Source organism: Camelus dromedarius, chromosome 6, assembly GCF_036321535.1.
Source record: "Camelus dromedarius isolate mCamDro1 chromosome 6, mCamDro1.pat, whole genome shotgun sequence".
Taxonomy (NCBI): domain Eukaryota; kingdom Metazoa; phylum Chordata; class Mammalia; order Artiodactyla; family Camelidae; genus Camelus; species Camelus dromedarius.
In genome coordinates this window covers 90,809,490-90,836,190 of record NC_087441.1, presented here as the reverse complement: position 1 = coordinate 90,836,190, position 26,701 = coordinate 90,809,490, and the positions used below count along the sequence as shown (strand labels likewise).

The following is a 26,701-nucleotide window of genomic DNA, read 5'->3' as shown; positions in this document are numbered from 1 at the left end:
AACCAGTCAAAAGAACGACGACACAGAAATCCGTCTCAGTGACCCAGGAGCAACCCCAGGTGCAGGATGTCAGGAAGGAGTCAGCCGAGCCAGGAGAAGTCAGTGTGGAGTGAGGGCTCACCCTCCTCACGCTGTTTCGAGAAACCCACAGTCAACGTCTGCGGGCCCCGGCTCCTAAGCACTCCCTCATGGCTCCTGCAGGCACCAGCCAAGGCGACGGGCTCCCGGGAAAGGCAGCCCACTGGCTCCTGGGCAAGAATTTTGAGTCTGAAAAAGGCAGCGACACGCCACGCCAGACCCGTCACAGGACACAAAGTCTGCAGACGAGGCCAGGAACGGCTGCCGGGAGAACGGGAAGATCACCTTTCCCAGGACGATGTCCAAAAGATCATGACCACCCCACTTACCTGGGCCTCCGGGGCCGCCGCAGATGGGCGGGCGCTGCCGGGCCACACCGGAGCCGCGCCAGGTCCCGCGTCGGCTAAAAACCACAGAAAAGGATGGAGGATTAAGCTTTCCTTCGAAGACACTGCTGAAGCGAACAAAACCTTTGCGCCTTCCTTCCTTCCTTCCTTCCCCGTATCACACTCGTTTCTTGGAGGAACTGGATACTGACCCCAGGAACTCCTGCATGCTAAGCCCACATTCTCTCTACTGCTGAGCTACATATACCCTTCCCCCCAGAGCACACTAGTTTCAAGGCACATAGGACAAGATATGCCAGCCAAGTTCACTAACTTACCCAGTGTATAATAAGCTCCGTGTGCTCCACCAACAGAGATCAGTGTTTTATGATCCGTCAGCTCCTGCAGAGCCACTTCTACAGTCCCAGTAGCATACTCCGGTTTTGTAATTTCGGGCTTATTCGTCCCTTCCTAGGAACACAAATCAAGATAAATCTGGAACCGAACTTCAGATCATGTGCATACGCTTAGTCAGTCAGGTAGACAACAGTTATTTACCGAAGCTATCAGAACATAAGCCCTATCCTGGGAGAAGCTGGCGTTACAAGTAAAAGGCAGATTCTTCTCTCTGTTCTGCCAGAGGCACAGGATCCATGAAAACAAATCAGCACAGAAAAGTTTCAACAGCTCTACAACTGAGGTGAACGGGTACAGTAACGCCACAAAGGACAGGAGAGTCCGCTGCACGTGGATAGCTCAGGGAATGCTGGGAAGACCGCACTGTTTCATAAAAGAGAGATCTAGCACAGAGGGGTTATGTGGAGGGGCTTTGTGGAAGGGCAGCCTGAGTAAAAGGAGCAGGTGGGAAACAGCGTAAGGCATTTAGGAAACTAGACCACTGTTACTGGCGGTGGAATGGGAAGACAAATCATGCTGCCTTGAAAATGAAACATCACTTAGTTAAGTTCAAGTGAGGACGGTTATAACAAGAACCAACTCCAAGATACACCTATCTTTCCCAGGGATGAATTTCTTTTCAATATCCTCTAATAAACTGTAAGGGAAAGACCCTGAAAAATAAATGCCCACACAGACACTGGTTTCACTAGGTGAGTCTGGAAATTGAACACAAGTGCATTATCCAGTCCTACGGCATTAAGCACAGAATCACATCCTAAAATGTAAGTTAAAAGCAAGAGTCAAAAATTCTCATCAGCAGATGCAAAGGTGAAAATGCACACTCACACCAACCCCCGGTTTATGTCTCAGAATCCCCTGGTACATATAGACACACAAGGACATTAACAACAAGAGAATGTAACTCATCCCAGGAAGATTCTCTTCCTCTCTCTTCTGTAAAGTGGCGCACTGACACACCATCTGTAAAATGTAGTTACAGGTACATTAATGAGAATATTCACGAATGTATATTAAAACCACCATGTGCGTCTATATCCGTTCGTGGATGTGTCAAAACAAAAGTGGCAGAAAAGACTTTCAAAGAGTTAGAGCATTTTCTGAAAAAAAATTCTTAAGTCATTGTTGGGATATATTTCAAACCAAGTAGTAAGAGGAAAACACGTAAAAAGAATGGATATGGAAGTTGGGTTTGCGCACTATGTATTTCAAACATTTGAAGATTGCTCTTGTTTTTGTTTTTTTTTTCTTCTGTTTTTAAATGGAGGTACCGGGAATGAGCACACGGAATTCGGCATGCTAAGCAAGCATTCTATTTACCACTAACCTATGTCCTTCCCCGAGTCAACTAGCTTCCCGGCATAGATAAAACAAAATACAAAACACTCTTTCACGGTTCACTGCCTTACAAAACATGTTAGTTTGCTGAAGTGCAAAAGATCTTTGAGGCCTTCTTCCCCGTATCCCACTAAGTCTCACATCAGACCGATTGGGAGACAGGTCTCAGGACCCTTGACTGAAGAGACCACAGGCCCCGGGTTCGGGTGATTCTTCCATAACCGATCATCGGCTGTGGAAGGTCAGGGCTCCCCTAGCTGCAGACAGAAACAGGGGCGGGCTTGTCTTCCAGGGAGCCCGGAACGTGGTGTCTGTTGAAGGCCCGTGTGCAGAACCGACACTTCTGCCCTCCGTTATAGGACCCTCTTTCCCTCTACAACAGACACCTCCCTCCCCAGGTCAGGACGGGGAAGACGCGGTCCATCAAGTGCGTCTGCTAAGGGACCAGAGTTTCACGGCCGTGAGCCCAGTCACGGCCGCCCGTGCATGGGGAATCCCCGGAGAGCGATCTGCCCTTCTTCTGCAGTGAGTCAAGGAAGAAACAGAGGACTATGATTTATTCTTACCGAGCGGAGCTTCTGGCGGTGGGGGGCAAGGTTGCACAGGGCACCGAGGGGGACCAGGTACAGGTGCCGTGCTGGGCGACGACGGGCCGCACACGGGGCAGGCAACGCAGGCTGGTCCTCGGAAAGTTTGGGGAACTCGGGCACACGGGGTGACCTGCAGGACAGAAGGGAGGGCTGTGTTGGATGACAGACAAAATCGCCAACACCGACAAGAACAGAAACCCAAAGCAGCAGCCGTCGGCACCGGGCACCCTCCCCTCCACCAGGTGCCCAGAGAGCATCACAGTGCCACACGCTCCGCCCAGGCCTCTGGGGCCTGCCTGCAGCCTGGGCCGCAAAGGGGGACACGGGGATACGACCCTGACGCCACACGTCGCCGCCGCCGCTGTCTCCAATTGGAGGAAGCCAACTGTCCTACTGCACGAGAGGCTGCACACAGAGCTTCCAGCACACGGGCAAACTAGCGCCTTCCCAACAGCCAGCCGCTCTGGGCTGGACGGCCCTCCCCGCCACCTTCCCCAGCTTCACGCAAGCTTGCCCGGCTCGGACCAGGAACACAGAGATGGGACGGAAGTGAAGAGCTCATTCTCCACACGAGCGAGCAGAGCCGCACCAGGGTCACCGCTCTGCCAGCAGGGCTCTGCCTGCAGGACCCTGCCTGGCCCTTTCAGCCCCCTCCTCACAAAGGGCCCTCCTCCGCCCCGCAGGGGCTGCCCCTGGGCCCAAAGAGCCCTGGGGAGCTGGGCATCCCGGAGTCCTGTGGCGGAGCTGGCCAAGGTCTCCTTAGGGGACAAGGCTGTCCTCAGATGGGACTCAGGCTCCGCTACAATCATCCCTATCCTCAGGGACTTCTGGATATTACGTTCGCTACAGAACGCACCCTAACTGCATGCTACGGGAGAGTGACGTGGGGAGTCTCAACCCCACACCTGACACCAAAGGCACTGTACCAGGTCGAGCGCAAAACCCCACGGTGTGCCATGAGACTGACGAGCAGCTGTGACAGCTTCCAGGGCAGGCACGACCCGGCGCAGGGTGGTGGACAAACACAATATACGCAATCTGGTGAGCATCGGAATTCCCCCGCAGGGAAGGAGGCATTTACATGGCGGGCTCTTTCCCTTCCAGCCTCTATTCCCAACTACAAACGCACCATCTCCGAGAGCCAGGCTTTTTTGCCCAGAGTACAACTGGAGGCAGCGGCCAAGACACACTTACCTCCCGAAAAAAGACAGTGACCGGCTGTGACGTTTACCACACCCAGGAAGACTCAAAGTTGCACAAAGCACACCGTACAAAGCTGGAGGGAGGGCTTTGCCCCTTTTCCAGTTACCAGGTTCTGAATGGACATTCTAAAAAGGAGAATCACCTGGCCTGAGCCGGGAAACCAGTCAAAAGAACGACGACACAGAAATCTGTCTCAGAGACCCAGGAGCAACCTCAGGTGCAGGAGGTCATGAAGGAGTCAGCCAAGCCAGGAGAAGTCAGTGTGGAGTGAGGGCTCACCCTCCTCACGCTGTTTCGAGAAACCCACAGTCAACGTCTGCGGGCCCCGGCTCCTAAGCACTCCCTCATGGCTCCTGCAGGCACCAGCCAAGTTTACGGCCTCCCGGGAGAAGCAGCCCACTGGCTCCTGGGCAAGAGTTTTGAGTCTGAAAAAGGCAGCGACACGCCACGCCAGACCCGTCACAGGACACACAGTCTGCAGACGAGGCCAGGAACGGCTGCCGGGAGAACGGGAAGATCACCTTTCCCAAGACGAGGTCCAACAGAGCATGACCACCCCACTTACCTGGGCCTCCGGGGCCGCCGCATGTGGGCGGGCGCTGCCGGGCCACACCGGAGCCGTTCCAGGTCCCGCGTCAGCTAAAAACCACAGAAAAGGATGGAGGATTATGCTTTCCTGCGAAGACACTGCTGAAGCGAAACAAAATCTTTGCGCCTTCCTTCCTTCCTTCCTTCCCGGTATCACACTCGTTTCTTGGAGGAACTGGATACTGACCCCAGGAACTCCTGCATGCAAAGCCCGCATTCTCTCTACTGCTGAGCTACATATACCCTTCCCCCCAGAGCACACATGTTTCTAGGCACAGAGGACAAGGAATGCCAGCCACGTTCACTAACTTACCCAGTGTATAATAAGCTCCGTGTGCTCCACCAACAAAGCTCAGTGTTATATGATCCATCAGCTCCTGCGGAGCCAGTTCTACAGTCCCAGTAGCATACTCCGGTTTTGTAATTTCGGGCTTAGTCGCCCCTTACTAAGAACACAAAACAAGATAAATCAGGAACCGAACTTCAGATCATGTGCATTCGCTTAATCAGTCAGGTAGATAACAGTTATTTACCGAAGCTATCAGAACATAAGACCTATCCTGGGAGAAGCTGGCGTTACAAGTAAAAGGCAGATTCTCCTCTCTGTTCTGCCAGAGGCACAGGATCCATGAAAACATATCAGCACAGAAAAGTTTCAACAGCTCTACAACTGAGGTGAACGGGTACAGTAACGCCACAAAGGACAGGAGAGTCCGCTGCACGTGGATAGCTCAGGGAATGCTGGGAAGACCGCACTGTTTCGTAAAAGAGAAATCCAGCGCAGAGGGGGGATGTGGAGGTGCTTTGTGGAAGGGCAGCCTGAGTAAAAGTATCAGGTGGGAAACATCGTAAGGCATTAAGGGAACTAGACCACTGTTTCTGGCGGTGGAATGGGAAGACAAAACATGCTGCCTTGAAAATGAAACATCACTTAATTAATTTCAAGTGAGGACTGCTAAAACAAGAACCAACTCCAAGATACACCTAACTTTCCCAGGGATGAATTTCTTTTCAATATCCTCTTATAAACTGTAAGGGAAAGACCCTGAAAAGAAGAATGCCCACACAGACACTGGTTTCAATAGGTGAGTCTGGAAAATGAACACAAGTGCATTATCCAGTCCTACGGCATTAAGCACAGAATCACATCCTAAACTGTAAGTTAAAAGCATAAGTCAAAAATTCTCATCAGCAGATGCAAACGTGAAAATGCACACTCACACCAACCCCCGGTTTATGTCTCAGAATCCCCTGGTACTTATATAGTCACACAAGGATATTAACAACAAGAGACTGTACCTCATCCCAGGAAGTTTCTCTTCCTCTCTCTTCTGTAAAGTGGTGCACTGACACACCATCTGTAAAATGTAGTTACAGGTACATTAATGAGAATATTCATGAATGTATATTAAAACCACCATGTGCGTATATCTCCGTTCGTGAATGTCTCAAAACAAAAGTGGCAGAAAAGACTTTCAAAGAGTTAGAGCATTTTCTGAAAAAACATGCTTAAGTCACGGTTGGGATATATTTCAAACCAAGTAGTAAGAGGAAAACACGTAAAAAGAATGGATATGGAAGTTGGGTTTGCGCACTATGTATTTCTAACATTTGAAGTTTGCTCTTGTTTTTTTTTTTTCTTTTCTTCTGTTTTTAAATGGAGGTACCGGGAATGAGCACATGGAATTCGGCATGCTAAGCAAGCATTCTATTTACCACTAACCTATGTCCTTCCCCGAGTAAACTTGCTTCTCGGCATAGATAAAATAAACTACAAAACACTCTTTCACGGTTCACTGCCTTACAAAACATGTTAGTTTGCTGAAGCGCAAAAGATCTTTGAGGCCTTATTCCCCGTATCACACTAAGTCTCACATCAGACCGAGTGGGAGACAGGTCTCAGGACCCTTGACTGAAGAGACCACAGGCCCCGGGTTCGGGTGTTTCTTCCATAACCGATCATCGGCTTTGGAATTTCAGGGCTCCTCTCCCTGCAGACAGTGACAGGGGCGGGCTTGTCCTCCAGGGAGCCTGGATCGTGGTGTCTGTTGAAGGCCCGTGTGCAGAACCGACACGTCTGCCCTCCGTCAGAGGACCCTCTTTCCCTCTACAACAGACACCTCCCTCCCCAGGTCAGGACTGGGAAGACGCGGTCCATCAAGTGCGTCTGCTAAGGGACCAGAGGTACACGGCCGTGAGCCCAGTCACGGCCGCCCGTGCACGGGGAATCCCCGGAGAGCGATCTGCCCTTCTTCTGCAGTGACTCAAGGAAGAAACAGAGGACTATGCTTTCCTCTTACCGAGCGGAGCAGCTGGCGGTGGGTGGCAAGGTTGCACAGGGCACCAAGTGGGACCAGGGGCAGGTGCCCAGTTTGGCGACGATGGGCCGCAACCGGGGCAGGCCACGCAGGCTGGTCCTCGGAAATTTGGGGCCCTCCGTCCCATGGGGTTACCTGCAGGACAGAAGGGAGGGCTTGGTTGAATGACAGACAAAAGCGCCAACACCGACAATAGCCTGAATCCCAACGCAGCATTCGTCGGCACCTTGTACCCTCCCCTGCACTTTGTGCCCAATTGGCAGCTACGCTGCATGCTCTCCTTCAGCCCTGGGCCTCCCTGCATCCTGGGGTGCTCAGTAAAGTTTGGCGATAAAATACTTTTACCAAACCTCACTGTGATGACTGGGCATACTTTTCCCCTAATTCCCAATCCACAGGCAAAGCCAGGAATTGTTTGTTCAAAAAGAAAATGCTAGTTCCAGAGATTATTCAATACAAAATGACCACCACAACACAACTGAGTAAAATTACTTACTTTGGTTTCCTCTGCCTCCTAAGCCTGAAAGGCGGTTCCATTCCTAACAGGGTTGCCATCCCTCTGTGAAGCTGTAAAGGGAGAACAGCGCTGAAGGCGTATTCTATCTGACAGATGCCGTGAGGGGGAAGCACGAGCCGAGCCCTCCGTGCCCTCCTCCAAGAGCTCTCACTTCCGCCCACGCCCTTGTCTCTTCACAGAGGCCGCAGGTCTCCTTCTCACCTCAGTTGTCCACGAGGACGAGGGGAGACTGGACCCCTGTCCCATGACGAGGACACCACAGGGCCTTGATTCAGGTGTTTTCATAGCTAATCACCCTGGATGTGGTCTCAGGGCCCAGATCCCTGTCAACCAACACTTACACAGTGGACTCACATCACATTTCAGGGCAAATCAGTCTGTATACAGATTATACATTAAAGTAAGAAGGGTCTTTCATAGGAAGAGTATCAACAACCCCTGACTGTGAGCTCCACCTCTTCCTCCTCAGCCTGTTGGTAAACTGTTAAAAGACTTCTCTCTGACAGCGCATGTCTTGTATAATTGACCAGATGTCACGTAAACATTTATGAAAGAAGCCTCTATGACTCATGTTGTAATAATTGGCAAAAGAATGGTGAGTTACATGGAGTAGCTGGTGGGAGACTTTAGTTACACTTTAACTCTGGGAGAAGGAGGATATGTAGTCATGTCACTTACTAACTGGCTACTCTAGGTCACTGTGCAAGCTTTTTTATAAGAACGAAGGGACCTGCAAAATTAGTGAAGAAATGCCTGCTGCCTTAAAGCAGATCTTGAATAGAATATTTATCCACCAAGGCAAATGAAGAAAAATATTTTTCTCGTTATGACATACTGCCTTCATTCTAAAATGTCATCCATGTTATTTTCCTGAAATAAGAAGAAAATTCAGCCTTCAAAACCGTGCCCAGGCGGGAAGAGAGGGCTGATGCTCATGTCTTCTAGTGCATAGAAACCAGCCATGCCAGCCACGCCAGGCAACCAAGAGACTGGGGGGCAGCCCGCAGTCCCTGGAGGGGCATGAGCTCCGCCGCTCACAGGGGACAGAGCCCTGCTGGCTGATGGCATGTAAAGAAAACAGCATCTTGTCACCCAGCTGTGAAACTGTTCCCCACAGTGAGTGTGTGGTGTGGTGTCCAGGAAACCCGACAACTACCCATGGGGAAAAGCAGCCCACTGGGCGGCTCCTGCTGCAGAAATGGAGCTGCCGCACTTCACAGTGCGCTCCTTACCTCTCAGGGGAGGTTGCAGCCTGTACGGTCCTCCTGGGGTGGGCTCCTGCCTCATGTATTCCTCTGCCTGCCTCCATCTGCAGATTGCATCCAATCTTATAGATAAAGAATGGCTTCAATACAAATTACACCACCAATTCCTCTACTAGGCACAAAACAACCAGTCCTTAAAAATCTCAAAACACCCGTAAAAATGTGTCAAAATTCTGTACCTCTGTTTCAGGTGGGCAACTTCCCTTCTCAGCTCAGAGGATTTTTCCCTTCTCAGGTCAGAGTTTTCCCTTCTCAGGTCAGAGTTTTCCCTTCTCAATTCAGAGATTTCCCTCTCCAGCTCCTGAGCCCTGAGCTGTGGGAGAAAAACTCATCCACGTTCAGTTGTGGTCGACTGTGCACAAAGGGAAGGAAGGAAACAAATTCTTACCGAGCTGTCTTGGGCCTTCTTCTCGGCAAGAGTGACCTGAAAAAGTCAACACATCAAGAAACACCCCATGGCTAGGGGTTCTCAGGGCCACAATAACTGTCTGCATCAGGTGCTGAGGACTCGGTGTGTCAGGAGGAAGGCAGGTTACCTGGTGTCTCCAAATGATCTCTGCTTCCCGCATTTGCCCGTGACATTCTTCAAGTCTTATCCTATGAGTTACAAATTGTTCCATCATAGAAGACACAATGCTGGGTATGCTGTTAAATAATCTGCCCCAGTCCATGTTATCTGCATTGCACACTCACACACATCATCTCACCACTCAAGACACACTGCACACGGCTGCAGAAGCACAGCAGTTGCAAAGCTGTCGCTGCAGCCACTCCTTCCGTCACTGTTACTGAACGCCTGCCCGGTTCTGCGCTGACACATTTCCCCCTCCCGTTCTCAGCATTTCCCTCACGTGTCCTGTGCTGAGCATCTTTCATCTCAAAGCTTGATTCTTCCTTTCCTTACATCCTGACCATACTTCTTACACCTGGGTCTCCCCAGCAGCACGGGAATGTGTATTGGTCCGACTGACGCTACACTAAACTGCTATCCTCAGGGTGAGAACGGTTTATAGCACCTTCAGAAACATCTCTGTGAACCGTCTCTCCTCTCAGTCTGGCCAGCACTGGGACCAGGAAATTCTTAGTAACTTAATACTTTTTAAAGTTAAACGTTTAACTTAACATATGTAAAACTTAACACTTTTCCTCCTGTGTGAAGCCATGTATACAAATGTCTTTTGTTTGGGTCAGTTTATGATATTGTGTCTAAACATTTTAGAAAAGTTTTCAAAAAATCCAACAGGTGTTTTCAGAGCCGCAGGTGCAGAGGAGCTGAACTCACTTGTACCATCTTGTCTCCTCTTCAGCCAATTTTGCCTCCTCCTTTGCTGCCAACAGCTGCTGCTTTCCCACCAGCTCACATCCATTCATGTCCACCTTCCTGAGAGGGGAAAGAAACTCTGAAATTCTGCCAGTTTCCCTCCCAGAAACTGGAAGGGAAGAATTACATGTTCCTTTCGCCCTGCCCCATAAATGCTCAGGCTGATAAATACACAGGAAAGAATTAAAGTACCCCCACTAATAAATATGAAAAAGCTACACTCAGGCCTCTGGCAAGTGTTTGGTATCTGGGCTTCCCTTCAGCGTCCCCACCCTTAATCATTTATGCATAAACACACAGGAAAAGCCCACGTGATGTGTGCTCTGCGCCGCCCCACCAGGCTTAGGCTCCTGTGCCTGGGACAGCGCGAGCTCACTGTGTTTCAACGTGGGAATCAGGATCTGACCAAGTCATCACAACCAAACACATTAGGGTAAAGCAAGCTTTCATGACTTGTTTGATTTCTCCCACAGAGAGCCCAGATTTCAGTCAAAACCTGGAGCAAAACCTGATCCTTTAGGAAATATAAGGAAATGTTTTTGAAAGCGGGTTAATGGGTGTGATGTCCATGACCTCTCCCTGAGAATGACAGGAAACTCTGGACAAATTATGAAATCCATGATCAAATGTACCAAATTGCTAACAAGCCAGAAAGGGACATGAGGCCAAGATGGAGAAGAAGAAAGCCCAGGACTGGGCCCACCTTCCCCGGGGGTCATCCGGTAACTGCAGAGGAAACCACTGAGATGCAGAGCAGCCCGGCAGCCGGTGCCCCCTACGCACAGGCACCGCAGTCAGGCAGCTGGAGCTCACTGTCCGTCAGCGAAGGTGATCCCTAGAGAGACCCACAGGACTTAGCTGGGATCCATGAGAGCTACATGCCAGAAACAAAGGTGGACAGGAGACACACGGGCCTCACGAAAGCTGGCTGCACTGACTGATCTCAGCTGCTAACCGGGTTAACAGGATGTAGCGCTGCTGGCGCCCTGACCACCTGCCAGCTGTAATGCCCACCTTCTCTGCAGCAAGTTAACCTCACACGAGGCCTCAAATTTTCTTTATTTCCTACCCAATGTCTAGAGTTTATTAAAAATGATAGACACATGGCAGGTCATGACACTTTGATGTGGTTGAAACCTAAGGACAATAAAAATGGACCTAGGGGGATCCAGATAATGAAGTGACTAAATCTGGTCCAAGAACCCGCTAAAATCTCAAACTAAATACAAACAAGACTCTGGTAACCAGTTAGAATGAACAGAAGCAGCAGATTACAGAAATCAAGGTCGAAAAATAAATGCACATCTGTACTGATTGAATATGGTAAAGAAAATATGGTGGTAAGTATTCTGAAACGTATTACAATATCCACATAACTCCACACATTCATTCACACATTGTCATAATTAACACGGGAATGTCTTACCCTTCAGTGTCCATAGATCTCTGTCCACTGATTTCATCAAGGACGCGTACTTTCTTCACCTGCCTTTGGAAACCGTCTTCCTCACGTTCTTTCAGAGATCCCGATGCAGCATGGTGGTCTTGCATTTTCTTTTTACCCTCTATAAACATAAAACAACTGGCTTTGTGTGTGCACATGTGCACTCAAGAGCTTGGCTGTGCTGGGGAGTGGAGAAAGGAGAGAATTCTGAAGGCAGGAATCCCCTTTTTACCTTCCCAGTGCAAATTCATTGCTATTACAGGCATGTTTCATTTTATTGCCCTCCCTGGTAATGCATATTTTTAAACAATTGAAGATTTGTAACAACCCTGAGTACAGCAATTCCATTGGTGACATTTTTTTCTGGCAGCATTTGCTCATTTCTTATCTCTGTGTCACATTTTTGTAGTTTCTGAAATATTTGGTTCTTTATCATTTTAATTAAAACAGGCATGACATTCCTTTAAGGCAAAGCCTAATCCAGCGGAAGTCCCTAGTTCTCAGCAATTCTATAAACCCTGAGAGAGGTGAAGAGGCTTCAGAAGAAAAGTGTGAAGCCAGCAGGGGTTGGCCCATGAAGTTTAAGGCAAGATTCCATCTCCACTGCATACCTGTGCAAGGTAAGGCGGGAAGAGCTGACCCAGAGGCTGCTGCAAGTGCTCCAGGAGATGAAGCTAAGGCAGCTAATGAAGGTGGCTGCACTAAACAACAGGTTTTCAATGCAGAGAACTGCAAGGGGAGGCCACCCAGCACCATCACAGCTGGAGAGAATTCAGTGCCTGGCATCAAGGCTTCAATGGACAGGCTGATTTTCCCATTAGCGGCTAACGAAGCCAATATTCATTTAACATTATGAAAATCCTATGTCCCATGAGAATCAAGTGAAATCTACTCTGTGCTCTATAAATAGAACAAAGCCTGAATGACAGCACATCTATTTACAACATGAATATTTTAGCCCATTGTTGAGACCTACTGCTCAGAAAACAAAACAAAACACACAAAAAAAATTCTTTCAAAATATTACTGCTCATGGACAATGCACAAGTCATCCAGGAGCTCTGATGGAGATGCATGAGATGAATGCTGTTTCCATGCTTAACATGACATCTATTCTGCAGCCCATGAATCAGGAGTAATTATGACTTTCAAGTCTTATTATTTAAGAAATACATTTTGGAAGGCTTTAGCTGCCATAGACAGTGACACCAATGATGGGTCTGGGCAAATGAATGGAAAATTTTCTGGAAAGGATTCACCATTTTACATGCCATTAAGAACATTCGTGATTCATGGGAAGAAGTCAAAATATCAACATGAACTGGGGTTTGGAAGGAATTGATTCCAATCCTGATGTGTGACTTTGAGGGGCTCAAGAATTCAGTGCAGGAAGGAGCTGCAGATGTGCTGAAAATAGCAGGAGAACTAGAGTTACAAGTGGAGCCTGAAGATATGATTGATTGGCTGCAACCTCATGATAAAATGTGCATGAATGAGGAGCTGCTTCTTATGGACAAGCAAAGAAATTGGTTTCTTGAGATGGAGTCTACTGGTGAAGATGCTGTGAAGAAGGTTGAAATAACAAAGGACTTAGAGGAGCGTATGAACTTAGCTGATAAATTACCACAGGGTTTGAGAGGAATGACTCCAATTTGGAAAGAATTTCTACTGTGTGTAAAATGTGTCAAATTGCCTGTGAAAGAGGACTTGTTCCTGAAAGGAAGAGAGAATCCTGTCACAAACTTCATTGTGGTCTTATGTTAAGAAATTGCAAAAGCCACACTGATCTTCAGCAACTGCCACAGTGACCAGTCAGCAGCCACCAATGTTAATTCAAGACCATCCACCAAAATGACTGTAACTCAATAAAAAAAAAAGTTAAAAAAAAAGACCATCCACCAACAAAAAGATTAAACCTCACTAAAGGCTCCAATGATTGCTAGCAGTTTTTAGTAATAAAGAGTATTTTCATTAAGTTATGAACATTGGGGTTTTTAGACACAGTGGTATTGCTCACTTAATAGACTACAGTATAGTGTAAACTTAACTGTTCTTTGCACTGGAAAACCAAAAAAAAAAAACCCAAAAAAATAAGTTATTTGACTCTCTTTATTATATTTATTTTATTCTAGGGGTCTAGACCTGAAGCCACAACATCTCCCAGGAATCCTGTATGTAAGGTTTTCTTCCCAACAAGCAACATACCTTGCAGGCTGCAGTCCCCTGTTGTCACAGCTCGCTGCATCGAATCCTCAGATCTGGTCTTTGAAACACCTGGCTGTAAGATAGATATGAGAAGACATTCAAGAAGTACTGATCCACAGCAATGTGCACATACTTAACATGAGAGGAATCATACGCTTGGAATCAGCTAAGATGGGCCATCTGCTTTCCGTGTGTTTCAGCACAATTAAACACTGACACAGTGATGCTCGGTTCTCTGAGGTAAGCATCTCTGGGGGTGAGTAACAATCCTTAATCTCTTCTTGCTGCTGAGCTGAACGTCCTCCTGCACATGCATTTCTTCAGATTTCACTGTGGCTTCACAGACATGAGATTTATTAAGAGCAATTTCAACTTAAAACATTCTCATTGGTGACTAAATTCCCAAGAAAAATAATTTGAGTAGATATCAACATTTAATCTTCTAAGACATGAGATTGTTGTTCCTTGTGAAAGCTAATGTGTACAGTGGAAATCCTGCTGCAACTGGTGGCATTTACCTCAAATTCCTGAAGTGTTCATTGAAACAGCACCTTTCAAGTTCTCTGGAGATGTTCCTTTTTCCAGTATCTTCACACAGGACAGAAATAAAGTATGTACTAAGATTTCAATGAAAACTCAGGGTGATATGTTTAAAAAGTGTAATTTTTTTCCCAGAAACAAAGTATTTTGTTAACTGCAAAACAAACCATAGAAAATAAATATATTAGCCCTGGTACATGTCCAAAGACTTTGGTGAGCATTCTCTCCAGAAGATATTAAGGCAGTGAAATGATTCTGAACATACAAATTTTATAAAGAAAGGAAAGCAAGTGTTATATGTTCCCTTACATATGCTTGAAAGCATCTGAGACTTTCCCTGAATTTCGGTTTGGGGCTGAAGACAGTGCTCCATTTGAGAGTTTACAGCAGACAGGGCCTCTTCCTTCAAGTTCTAGCTCCGGGCATCCTAGCAGCTCATTCTGACCCTTTGCATCTTGCATTTCCTTCTTCAGCTGGTCCTCTTCCACTGCCAGCCGGCCAATCTCTTCCAGAAAGTCTTGGTTTGTTCTGATGGGCAGTTGCTTCTCTTCAACCCTTTTGGAATCCTGTCCCTTCTCAGCCAGTACCCACAACTACCCCTAAATTTCCTGTGATGGCAGCTGATCCAGGCTGGGCCCAGGACAAATGTCAAGCCCATAAAGAAATGTGGAAAAAAGACCTCCAGGCACAGATTTTTCCTCACCTCCACAGGCTTCCTCCTCCCTGGACAATGGAGGGCACGACTGGACGACAAGAGGAAGCAAGGGTGGGAAACTGCTCATGTCAAAGAGCTCACAAATGAGTGTTGCTGGTGAAATATAAAGAAAGTTTACCCAAATTCACATGGAAAATTCTCTGTTTAACATCAACAGGGCAAGGAACTGTGCACCTAGTCTAGTAACTTCCTTAACCTCTCAGGTATTTCCTGGCATCTTCTGTGTATCTTGGAGGGCAGTGTGAGTGGTGAGAAAACTCTCTAGGTTGTGAAAATAAGACATATTTCCTAGTCTCTGAAATAGAAAAAGTCACAGAGGTTTTAGTCCATGAAATTCTGGGTCATTGTTCACAGGGAGTTTCCGCTCCTGGGCTCTCACACTCTGCTGTGGTCAAAAGCAGGAGGAGCAGGTGCACGCAGCTCGCCCAGGGCACAAAAAGCCTCAGAAGCCCGGCTATGGTCAACGTGGCAGCTCTTACCAGGTGTGGGCTCTTGGCGTTCTGGTCCCTCACTGCCTGCAGCTTAGCTCGAACAATCTGAATGATGTCATTCAAATTTTCATTCACCTTCTCAATGGCTTTCAAGCTCTCATTCAATGAAACATTGAATTAGTAACAATTACTCATTACTTTCATTTCTATTTTCAGAATGTAATCTAACAAGAGGTTCGTACCTTAAACTTCAGTGCTTTCTCAGAGGGCAGCTTCTTTTGCCTGATGGCCTCCTCTAAGCATTTCTTTGTGTTGTTGGTCTATGCAAAAATATAATGAAGGAAACAGAATTACAAATACTAATTACACTGCTAGCTGAACCTATCTTGTGTGTGACCCCTTCCACTAATACAGAAAGTGGTGCTTTACATCTACAACACTTGTTTTGTTTATTTTTTTACTGATATATAGTCAGTTACAATGTGTCAATTTTCTGGTGTACAGCATGTTTCAGTCACATACATATATACACCTATGTTTGTCTTCACATTCTTTTTCATTATAGATTACAAGATATCAAGTAGTGTTCCCTGTGCTCTACAGAAGAAATTTGTTTTTTGGGTTTTTTTGTTTTTTTTTTTTTTATCTAGGACACTTGCTTTGAACCTAGACCTCTTATGGAACACATGGAACAGGACAGTAGGATGAAGGAAAAGAGAGCCAAATAACTGAACTGCCAGAGTGGGGAGGAACTGAAGGTAAAATCACAAAAAAAAAAAAAAAGCAAAAGGACAAGGATAACTTCTGCACCCAAGCAGATATATTTTCTGCAAGTTCTCTGTTTTCATTCTCCAAATTCTTGCTCTGCTCAGTCATCTGCTTTAAAGTAACTAAAAGGAGATGAAGCAGTTTCTCATATTGACAAGAAAACCCAGTAGAATAGAATTATCATGATTTATTAGCAGTAGAGACATATCTGGCTGGCACTACGAGTATAATTAGCCTTTTAGCTTTTCTACTGTGCCTAAAGGAAGAAAATCTTAGTGGCATTCTAAATGTGAGATCATTGAGATTCCTAGTTTAATTTTTTTCAAAGATGCAGAAACACAATAAAAAGCCTTCCCCTAAATTCTCTCCCAGCTATAAGCACCATTCTTAGAAAATTCAATCATTAAAATACTTCTGACATCACCAGAGATGAAAAAGAAAAACCAAGCATCCTGTCCCCTTAACATTCTCTCCTCCAATTACTAAGGTAAGTAAACATGCCCCTGCTTAAAAAAATAGAACCCTTATTCCATGCAGGTTCACCCCACAGCCAGGCCCTATATGCAACACCACAGAAGGCAAGTTCAAAACGTTGCCTGACTGGGCCTGCACAGGCCTCCAGTGTCTTCCTGCTGCCTGGAAGATCGTCTTTCATGAAAACCATGTTGGGGGCCCTGAAGGACAAGGTCGCTGGAATTAAACACTTTGGTACCATGTGGGCTTCCCCACCTAGTCACTGGAGGACCTGGATAACACACAGGCCCTAAATGACAAGCTTTTCTATCGCCAGGATGAGAATGTTACCATCACTGCTTCAGGAAAGCAGCACATGTAAAACAGCCAGTCACAGGCAACTCCACGTGTGAAGCTCTAGAACGCAGCCCTCAGAACCAGACTCCTCTCTCAGGCATCTAAGTCCCTCATCTGACCACACAGTGCACATGCGTCTTCTGTCTGCCCAGTGGGGATGCTCTGATGCTGAGATCCCTCTTCTCAGCACCAGCCCTTCTGCATCAACTGTCACCAACAGCAGCCCTTGAGGGCCTACTGAGCGCTGGGCAGCCACCCTGCCCATCACGCACAGCCCCACTCGGTCAGCAGAGTGTGAAGCCTGCATAGAAAGCATCATCCTCAAGCTGAATCACTTCCATTAAGTCCCCACTGCCATGAATGGCTCCTTTCACTTATGAGTCACAGCCCATGGATTCCCCTCTGCTGTGACACACACTGCCTGGCTACATCTGCATCCCTCCCTCAGCCTGGAGAGTCCTGACAGGCTCTAGTAGTGTTTCAGCATCTTTAATTTTCACCAAGAGCCAGCTCATATTAGGGACACACTCCGAACATTAGACTCTTCTCATCACCTGCTTCCTCAAGGTTGCTATGCAAAATTAAACTCATCCTAGTCTCCCTACTCCTGTGACCCTCCTGGCCTCTTAGCTCAATAGATGTCAACTTCCTCTATGATGTCATTTAGACACCATTGCAGGAGTAAAATTTTCAAGAGTTGAGAAGTCAGTTAGACATCAGAAGTCATTGTGTTTACTCTTAGTTGAATTAAAATCCACATCAAATCCTGGTATTGAGAAAATATTACAAAGGAAACTAAACCCTAATACCTTACCTTGACACACTGGAGGCTTTACCTAGGAGAGGAAGAAACATTAAATTTGAAGTCAAAACATATAATTAGTAAATCTATAATTTCTAATAAACTATCAAAACAGTAATCCATTGAAATCACAATTATCACTTTGGTTCAGCATAACAATTAATATGATTAAAAATCAGGAAAAATCAGAATTTCCTACTTAAGGCATGATCTTTCACTCACCATTTCTGATAGCACAATGGTAAATAACTTATTTTAGAACAAAAGATCTGCTTACATTCTATTAAATAAACATCACTCTATTCAATTTTCATAACGCATATTCATATTTAACAACACTGAACTATATTATTTTCATGATATGTTGTTGCAATGCATCATTTATCTAATTTTTTTGTCAAACCAAACATCCACACTTAAGTCCAGAACCTGGATAGTTGTGTAACCTTCAAAAGAGAGAGAGAGACAGAGAGGAGAAAACTAAAAGAAAAATAAAGGCAAAATCTTTATACTAAGATTAAGATGCACCCCTTTCATTCAATGAAAGGTTTTCTGAAATCTTATACAGAGTTGACTGTTGAATTGATAAGCAATTGTAACATATGAGGTCGTAAGATTTGTCAAGACCACTAAAAACAAACGGACATCAAATGAGACATCAGACGAGAATGAAAGTGAGTAATGGCTGTAGTAAAAGCCCACACAGCAGCAGGACGGACAGCGACCATTTTCAAGAAGCGAACGTGCTTCTTGACTCAGATACAAGTCATCGTATGAAGAGTAATAGTTCAGTAAAACCCAGGCAGGGCTCCACTGTAATACCATGTAAAGACACATTTCCCTGACCCTTAACACATATTTCTTCATTCAAAACTTTAAGTGATGATCAGAGACTGAGGCCAGCCCCTAACCTTGCCAAGATATTGGAGAATCATCACAGTGTCGAAGATCCAGTGGCAATAATGTGGCAGTAGAAGAATGCATCCACAGAGGGCAAACAGAAAACCACAGATGTTCCCTTAACTTCACACTTGCTCAGGAACACTGAGCTTCCCTGTCCCCTGTCACCCAACACACAGGCAGGGGCAGGTGGAGAGATAGATGGACTCGCCAAATACTTAACCTTCCTGTTTTGTTATTGAAGAGAAGAGTTTATAAATTGCCATTGTCTCATTGAGAATATACTGTTGTCTTGCTCAATGAGTTCTTACTATAAAGATTTTGCAACAAATTTCCATTTCAAAACTAATTTGTTTTCAAGTTAATAATCTAAAAGGAAACAAAGAAAAGACTCCTGGATTCTGGCCCAGGCAGGCAAATAAAATGTCCAGTGACTATAAAAATTCCTATTAGGTGTGATTAAAAGGACACTGTCAGGTACTTTATTAATACTCACAGCAAGGAAGGTCCTCCAGACGAACAAGAGAAAAATAGAAACTCCCCAGGAGGCAGCAAGAAGAATAAGCTTCCACAGAAGTTCATAAACATCAGACGCAAGATGGAAAAGGAGAATCAGAGTGTCAAGGATCTGAAAAGATATTAGATATAATGAGGAACCTCAAAGACATTCCCAGTGTATATGTCACAGAGAATCATCTTTAGAAACCGTCAACCACATCCTCAGATAGCTCCACAGAGAGGCGAGAAGGGACACTTGAGTTCAAAGGAGCTCTTGGGAGTGTGGGCATGTTTTCTGCCTTGATTTGGTAATAGTTTCACTGCTGCACACATACGTCAAATACCTGATACACAAAATGTTAGAGATTTGACTTTGCTGACAGGCACATTGCAAATATTTTTAAAATAGTTAACAGAACTTAACTTATGAATGTAGAAGCCAACTTGAAATTGAAAATAAGCAAACACAAACCTACAGGGCATGGGATGCCTCCATCTTCTATTGTATGTTCATGAAGTACCTGGACAAACCCCTATGAAATGTCTCCAAAAATACACCCAACATGTATGGGGAAAGAGCAATGAAGGTATGTGTTAAAATACAGAGAGATGTACAGAGATGTATTTCTACATTTATAGACTGGACATGAGTAAGAAAGCAGACCAGCTCTTAGAATAATGTCAAAATTACTATTCCAGCAAAAATTAATGATATATTTTAGCCCAACTATCTAAAAACCATGGAGGTTTTCTTCAATATTCACTTTGGTTCTGAACCAGAGCATGTAATGTCAGACTTCTGAAATAAATAGGGATTTGTATAATAGAGTTTTAATCATATTATACAAGATTACTCAAAGAATGAATTTACATAAAAAGAGAACTCAAAATAATCAATACAAATAATTTACATGCATATTTCACAGTACTGCACCTACGTCCATTAACAGCCACCAAGAAAATTAATTTGTATTTCTGGAATGTACAGTCAACAAAACAAAAGCCAAACACATAGTTTTGTAAAAACTAGATTTATAAGTATTATAGGAGGGAATAAATGAACAATGTAATTTGTACTTTATCTAGACACCAAGTTTCAGTCTTGTGCAAATAAAACCCCTCTAGAAAGCAGCCTCTGAAATCAGTAACACTGTCATTGTCAGCTCTCACAGTTGGGGTCAGTAAAATGTGTGCTGGTGGAAAACATGCACTGTCTTTGCATAGCTGCCATCTGAGAGAGCAGTGGATCTCAGCACAAAGGAGAGACATGCAGATAAAAGGCACAAAAACAAACACCATCTAGTCGCTAACTGGTAAAACCCCCTCCACCATGGGCATGCTTGTTACACAGGGCACTGTCTGAGTGCTGATGTCAGCAGCTGCCTCCTACCTAAAGTCTATACATCAGGGCCGATGGACTCAGGTTCTGTCAGCAGCCATGAGCAACGGTGGAGAAGGACAAGTTAGTTTATCCAAATGCTCAAAGATGTGGTAGGGAAAGAGGGCTGACTAACCTGTGAGAACTCAGCCTCAATCCCTTTGAGGGAAAAAATCCCAACAAAGATGACCTAGAAACGCCCTCCTTAGTAGGCTCAAAAGAAACAGAACAGACTCTTCTTTGGGTGGAGTGTTCATGTGGCATTGATTCTGCTTCAGTGCAAAGATTGTTCCTGACACTCGGTTTTTCCAGGTCCGTAAGAATCTGGTGGAAGCCTATCAGAACAAACCACTTAAATCCATGAGGTGTTCTCCGTCTTTCTTTTTTAGGGTGTGGAGGTGATTTATCCTGACACAGTAAAAATTTCACAGCATGTATCTGAATTTTCTTTATATTTAGACAATTCTAAAGACATGAAGGACACTTTCTGCTTTGGGGAAATCAACATTCTTCACAAGGACACGTCACTAAAAAAAAAGACAACTCGTCCACCTCCTGGTCACATCCCTCCTGAGCATTTCCTCACTGTAAACATCACAGCAGTTTGCAGCCACTGATTTTCACATCAGCTCGGCTCTCAGGGCTCCCCCACCAACCTAGCTGGACACAGAGTCCCTGGGGGCAGCCTCCAAGATAAAAAGGAAAGGGATAACTAAGAATTTGCTAGAAGTCCAATAAAAATAAAAGCAAAAATAAACAAATGGGACCTAATTAAACTTGGAAGCTTTTGCATAGCAATGGAAACCATAAGCAAAACAAAAATACAACCTACAGAATGGGAGAAAATTTTTGCAAAACATGAAACTGACAAGGGCTTAATAGCCAGAATATAGAAACAAATCATACAACTAAATAAGAAAAAAAAAAAACTCAATCCAAAAATGGGCAGAAGACCTAAACAAGCAATTGTCCAGTGAAGACATACAAATGGCTAACAGGCACATGAAAAAGTGCTCATTATCACTGATTATCAGAGAATTGCAAATCAAAACTACAATGAGGTATCACCTCACACAAGTCAGAATGGCCATCATTCAAAGTCCACAAATGACAAATGTTGGAGAGGCTGTGGAGAAAAGGGAACTCTCCTACACTGCTGGTGGGAATGCAGGTTGGTGCAGCCACTGTGCAAAAGTTTGTAGATTCCTCAAAAGACTAAGAATAGACTTACCATATGACCTAATAATCCCACTCCTGGGCATATGTCCAGAAGGAACCCTACTTCAAAAAGACACCTGCACCCCAATGTTCATAGCAGCACTATTTACAATAGCCAAGACATGGAAACAGCCTAAATGTCCATCAACAGATGACTGGATAAAGAAGAGGTGGTATATTTATACAATGAAATACTATTTGGCCATAAAAAACCAATATGCCATTTGCAGCAACATGGATGTCCCTAGAGAATGTCATTCTAAGTGAAGTAAGCCAAAAAGAGAAAGAAAAATACCATATGAGTTTGCTCACATGTGGAATCCAAAAAAATAAATAAATAAAAAAGAGCATAAATACAAAACAGAAACAGACTCACAGACATAGAATACAAACTTGCGGTTGCCAAGGGGCTGAGGGGTGGGAAGGGACAGATTGGGAGTTTGAAATTTGTAGATACTGACAGGCATATGCAGAATAGATAATCAAGATTATACTGTATATCACAGGGAAATATATACAAGATCTTATGCTAGTTCACAGAGAAAAAAATTCTGACAATGAAAATATGTATGTTCATATATAACTGAAAAACTGTGCTCTACACTAGAATTTGACACACTATTGTAAAATGACTATAACTCAATAAAAATGTAAAAAAAAAAAAGAAGCTGTGGTATATTTTACACAATAGACTACTACTCAGCCATAAAAATGATAAAATGATGCCATTTGCAGCAACAGGGAATGGATGGACCTGGAGAATGTCATTCTAAGTGAAGTAGTCATAAAGGAAAAGAAAAATACCATATGATATCACTTATATTTGGAATCAAAAAAAAAAAAGACAAACTTATTTACAAAACAGAAACAGACTTAGAGCATAGAAAACAAACTATGGTTACCAGAGGGAAAGGGAGTGGGAAGGGAAAAATTGGAAGTTTGAGATTCATGAATACTAATCTCTATAAAGTAGACAACAACTAGTTTACACTGTACAGCACAGGGAACTCTATTTAATATCTTGTAATAATTTATGGTAAAAAAAAGAATATGAAAATGAATATATGTATTTTCCTATATGACTGAAGCATTCTGTTGTACATGAGAAATGGACAACATGGTAAACTGACTATACTTCAATAAAAATATTTTAAAATTTATAGGGCTATTTAATATTTTTGTTACATTAAAATTTCTGAAAAGAATACACTTCAAAGAAAAAACAAAGTTGCTGTAAGTTAACAAACCAGAAAGCACAGAGCAGAGATGACATTTCCCTGTTTGACAGACCAGCACCAACCCAGTGCTGAGACCCCACTGCTCCCAGGACTGCCAGACGTCACCACCAGGAAGGGTGCAAACACAGGAGAGCACACCGCACAGGGACAGAACCGGAACACGCACAACTTGAAGCAGGATCCTGACAAGCTTTCCGGGAGCCAGTCTCACTATGACTTCTAGTAAATAGGAGTTTCTCGCTTTTTAAAAAACTGCTTTACTGAGATATAATTCACCCACTCCCCCATTTTAGGCATACAACTCAATGGCTTTTAGGATGTTCACACTTCCTTCTTTGATGCAATAAAGTAACTAATTCAGGTTTCATCCTGTCAACCTGCTGTTTGGTCCAAGAGGTCCTGATAGGACTCAGATCTTGAGGACGCCGGTGGCCAGAGCCACTCTAGGCTGGTCAAGAAACCTGTCCTGAGAGCCTAGGGCTTCACCAACGATGCATTCCCATCAAGGACCCTATGAGAAAGTATCTATTTAACCACAGTGTGAAAGAGCCCAGGAAAAAGGAGGACACCTGATGCCCGATATTTACTCACAGTTGTATATTCATATCCAGTACACCCCAGCACGTGGGACCAGAACATCCCCATCACCTACATGTCCTGGTCCTCTCAGGTGGGGAGGGGACAGGGGAGGGGACAGGGGAGGGGAGGGGAGGGGAGGGGAGGGGTGGGGTATGGGGTGGGTAGGGAGTGTGACAGGAAGAGGGGTTGGGCACTTGGGAGGAGAAGGGGGTCACAGAAAGGATGAGGGCCAATCAAGCTCTTGAGGGGAGGAAGGAGGGTTCAGTCAGGTCAGGAGGTCAGCAGGTCAGGAAAACAAACAGCAGGCAAGCGGACTCTCAGGAGCAGCTGGAGGGGACCAGACACCTCCCTCCAAGCCTTCTCCTGTCTGAACGCTGCTTAGCAACGCCCCATGCTTTATGACCTCTCTCGACCAATCACCTGCCTTTGCCCCTGGCACCTCACAGTGGACATTCAGGGTGACGTCACTTTTACAATGTGCCCCGCCTAACTGATCCCCCACCACCAACTGCCATCTAACACTGGGTCCTCTCTGCAAACTTTTCTGACCTTATGCTTTCTGGTCCTGCCCAACTGATGTCCCCTGCCCCCTACTTCTTGGGTGCTCCCTCCTCCTTTTCCAAATTCCCAGGATTTCCCTTGGGCAGTGGCTGAAAATCATATTAGGTAGACAATGACAGAACCAGGAGGAATCAAATATACCGGCAGGGTGGGAGGTCCTCTCTCCCCTTCGCTCAGCACTGCACACAAAATGCAGAGAGAACGTCCACAAGACGGAGATCTTAACAGCACACCATCTTAATCACGTCGCCACACCCATGTGGCTGTGCTTATCTGTAGTACACCTGTAGGTGACACATTAATTTTAAGTACGTATGTCACATGCATAAAAATAAGCCCTATGGTTTTTGCCAAAAATATATAAAATTATAAAAAATAATTATATATTGTCACACCCCCTACACTGCCCTTGGGTGATTCACTTACACCCAGGTTCAAGGAGGCAGAAACTACCTGGGTGGGACAGAAGCAAAGTTGTGCTTTGGGGCAGTACTGGCTGTGAGGGGGCCTGAGAAACCCTTTTGGGGTGGTGGGAAGACTTGTTGTCTAGATATGGGGGGTGGTTGTGTTCACTCAATCAAGAAATACTGAGCACATGGGGCCTGCCAGTCTCAGGAGTCAGAGAGACACTCCTGCCCTGTGGGGAGTTGACCCCGACTGCTCACAGGCCCAGTGGGGCTGCGTTTCCAACCACACTGCTGGGCCTTCCTGGTCCCACAGCCGGGCTTCAGGCGCTGTGCTGGCTCCAGGATCCCCTGGCCTGGAGGGACTGAGTCCCATCCAGGGTGAGCAGGCTTCAGGGATCCTGGGTCTCCTCCTACTGTCAATCAGAATTCCTTCCAACCCTCAGGAATCGGGACACCCTGTAAATCACCAATTAGCATCAGGACAAAGGTATTGAGGTCTCACACTAAGCAATAAACTGTGCCAACTGACCAAATTCAAAGTGCAGTGTTCCAACTACACAACATTCTCAATAACCCATTTTATGGATGAGAAGACAGAGGGGGTGTGAATCACCTAAGGGTCTCGGGGCGGCGAGTGCTGTAACTTTACCCTGAACTAAGATCTACCTTGGAAAGCGATTCCACCTGGAGCCCATCCTGTGACCTGCTCCCTGAGGTTCTGAGGAAGACCGTTGGCTTTTCCTTGGGAAATTCCTCTTGCAATGACATTAAGTCATGCATCAGTCAGGACAAACGGTGAGGATGTGTTCATGAGGGATCCTGACTCTTAACGGCAAGTCAACTTTGTCTCAGGAAATGGGTCTTCTATTACCATTAATTCGGGCACCAAGGTAAATAAGAGTAACAACATAAAATCCATCATACATATAAGTACTTTTAATTTAAATTATAAATAACTTTATGAACTATAAATGGATGCATTGCATTGGTCCATGACAAACAGGACATTACCTACATTCATTACAAAGAAGTGCTGTCATGGGTGGGGATGTGGTGACAAGAGCAGGGTCATTTTTAGCAGGGAAGGATGTCCTACAGCTCTCAGTACAGGGTGGGTAAGTTCACAGTGCTTCTCCCCACGACCAAACTCTCACCACACACACACACACACACACACACACACACACACACAGGCAAATGTACATAGATCCTAAAATGACCATCTACCTTCTGATCAGAAAAAAGATAAAGATATGTGCTCACATCACCTAACAACACACTGACCACACACACAGTTCCCATAATAACTTCTTAATACTTCAGTTCTATGAGCCTCTGAAGTTCCCCTCACTTGTGCTCACCATCATCTAACAGAAAGAATTCATAAACAATTCTTCAAGTTTGATTCATTACAGTTCCTCTAAGAACTTATATTATTGCAAGTGTCAGAAGAATATAAAATTCAATTTCAGATGGAGTTTTTGGCTCAGTAGTTTTCATGGTTAAAAGTTTCCACTGACTACACAAAATTATTGGCTCTACTTTTCTCGTTCTGTGCTTCCTGTCCCAACTAAAATTTCCCTATACATCTCGTTATTTTGGATTTCAGTCAGTGGTCTGATAGTGCATTTTGTAGATAGTTTGATTGTTCCTACAGATCGCTATCTATTGATGAGCATTTTATTCTTTTAGTATTAAATAGAACAAATGACTTCCAGTCTACAGCTTTTCCTGTAACTGGAGAAACAATAAAGCTTATACCGACATCACTCACCACTACACTACCAGACTCACAGCTTGTCCTGACCGTACTCTGACCTCCTCTAGTCAGTGTCCAGAAAAATCAAGCCCACACACGTGTGGATGTGACTCTATAGGGCCAGCACGCCCACCTTTTTCATTTACTTACTCTCAGTCATCACTACTTTCCTATATTTGACCTAGAAGTTGCCCTCCTCCTACCCCTACCCTGAGCATTTCAGAAGAGTAACCTAAAAACTAAACTCTTCATGGCACAAACTGTAATCACATTACTAGTAGCCATAAAGTTAGCCTATGAATGAATTTAAAAGGATTAGAATGAATGTATGATAATTACTTTAAACAAAAATATTTTGACTAATAAAACTGTAGTTAACTTCATAATTATCAAATGGCATTAGTCTATTTTACTATCCTTTATGCATTTACAGTACCCTATATGGATACTAATATATAAATCACACTTAACATCCCCAATTACTATG

General features: G+C 44.9%; 1 protein-coding gene and 1 long non-coding RNA gene across 2 annotated transcripts in view; one reads left to right on the top strand and one right to left on the bottom strand.

The window, feature by feature from the left end:
- LOC135321558 (uncharacterized) overlaps nucleotides 1-26,701 on the top strand; it is a 941,446-nt gene that overhangs the window by 602,150 nt on the left and 312,595 nt on the right. The window lies entirely within an intron of this gene.
- LOC135321552 (melanoma inhibitory activity protein 2-like) lies at nucleotides 7,364-17,697 on the bottom strand. Its single transcript, XM_064487102.1, has 10 exons — nucleotides 17,689-17,697; nucleotides 15,539-15,616; nucleotides 13,611-13,683; nucleotides 11,388-11,526; nucleotides 9,923-10,021; nucleotides 9,177-9,237; nucleotides 9,029-9,064; nucleotides 8,820-8,953; nucleotides 8,608-8,702; nucleotides 7,364-7,425 (listed from the first exon to the last, which is right to left on the bottom strand). Exons 3-10 carry the CDS (start codon nucleotides 13,648-13,650, stop codon nucleotides 7,373-7,375), a joined length of 657 nt encoding a protein of 218 aa, XP_064343172.1. The 5' UTR covers nucleotides 13,651-13,683; nucleotides 15,539-15,616; nucleotides 17,689-17,697; the 3' UTR covers nucleotides 7,364-7,372.

Coding starts and splice junctions, on each gene's coding strand:
- LOC135321552 (XM_064487102.1), bottom strand. CDS start 13,650: ATGCAGCGAGCTGTGACAACAGGGGACTGCAGCCTGCAAG. Junction 10,022..11,387: donor AGATCTATGGACACTGAAGG/GTAAGACATTCC, acceptor TTCCCCTCTCAG/GAAGGTGGACATGAATGGAT. Junction 8,954..9,028: donor AGAAGGCCCAAGACAGCTCG/GTAAGAATTTGT, acceptor TTTCTCCCACAG/CTCAGGGCTCAGGAGCTGGA.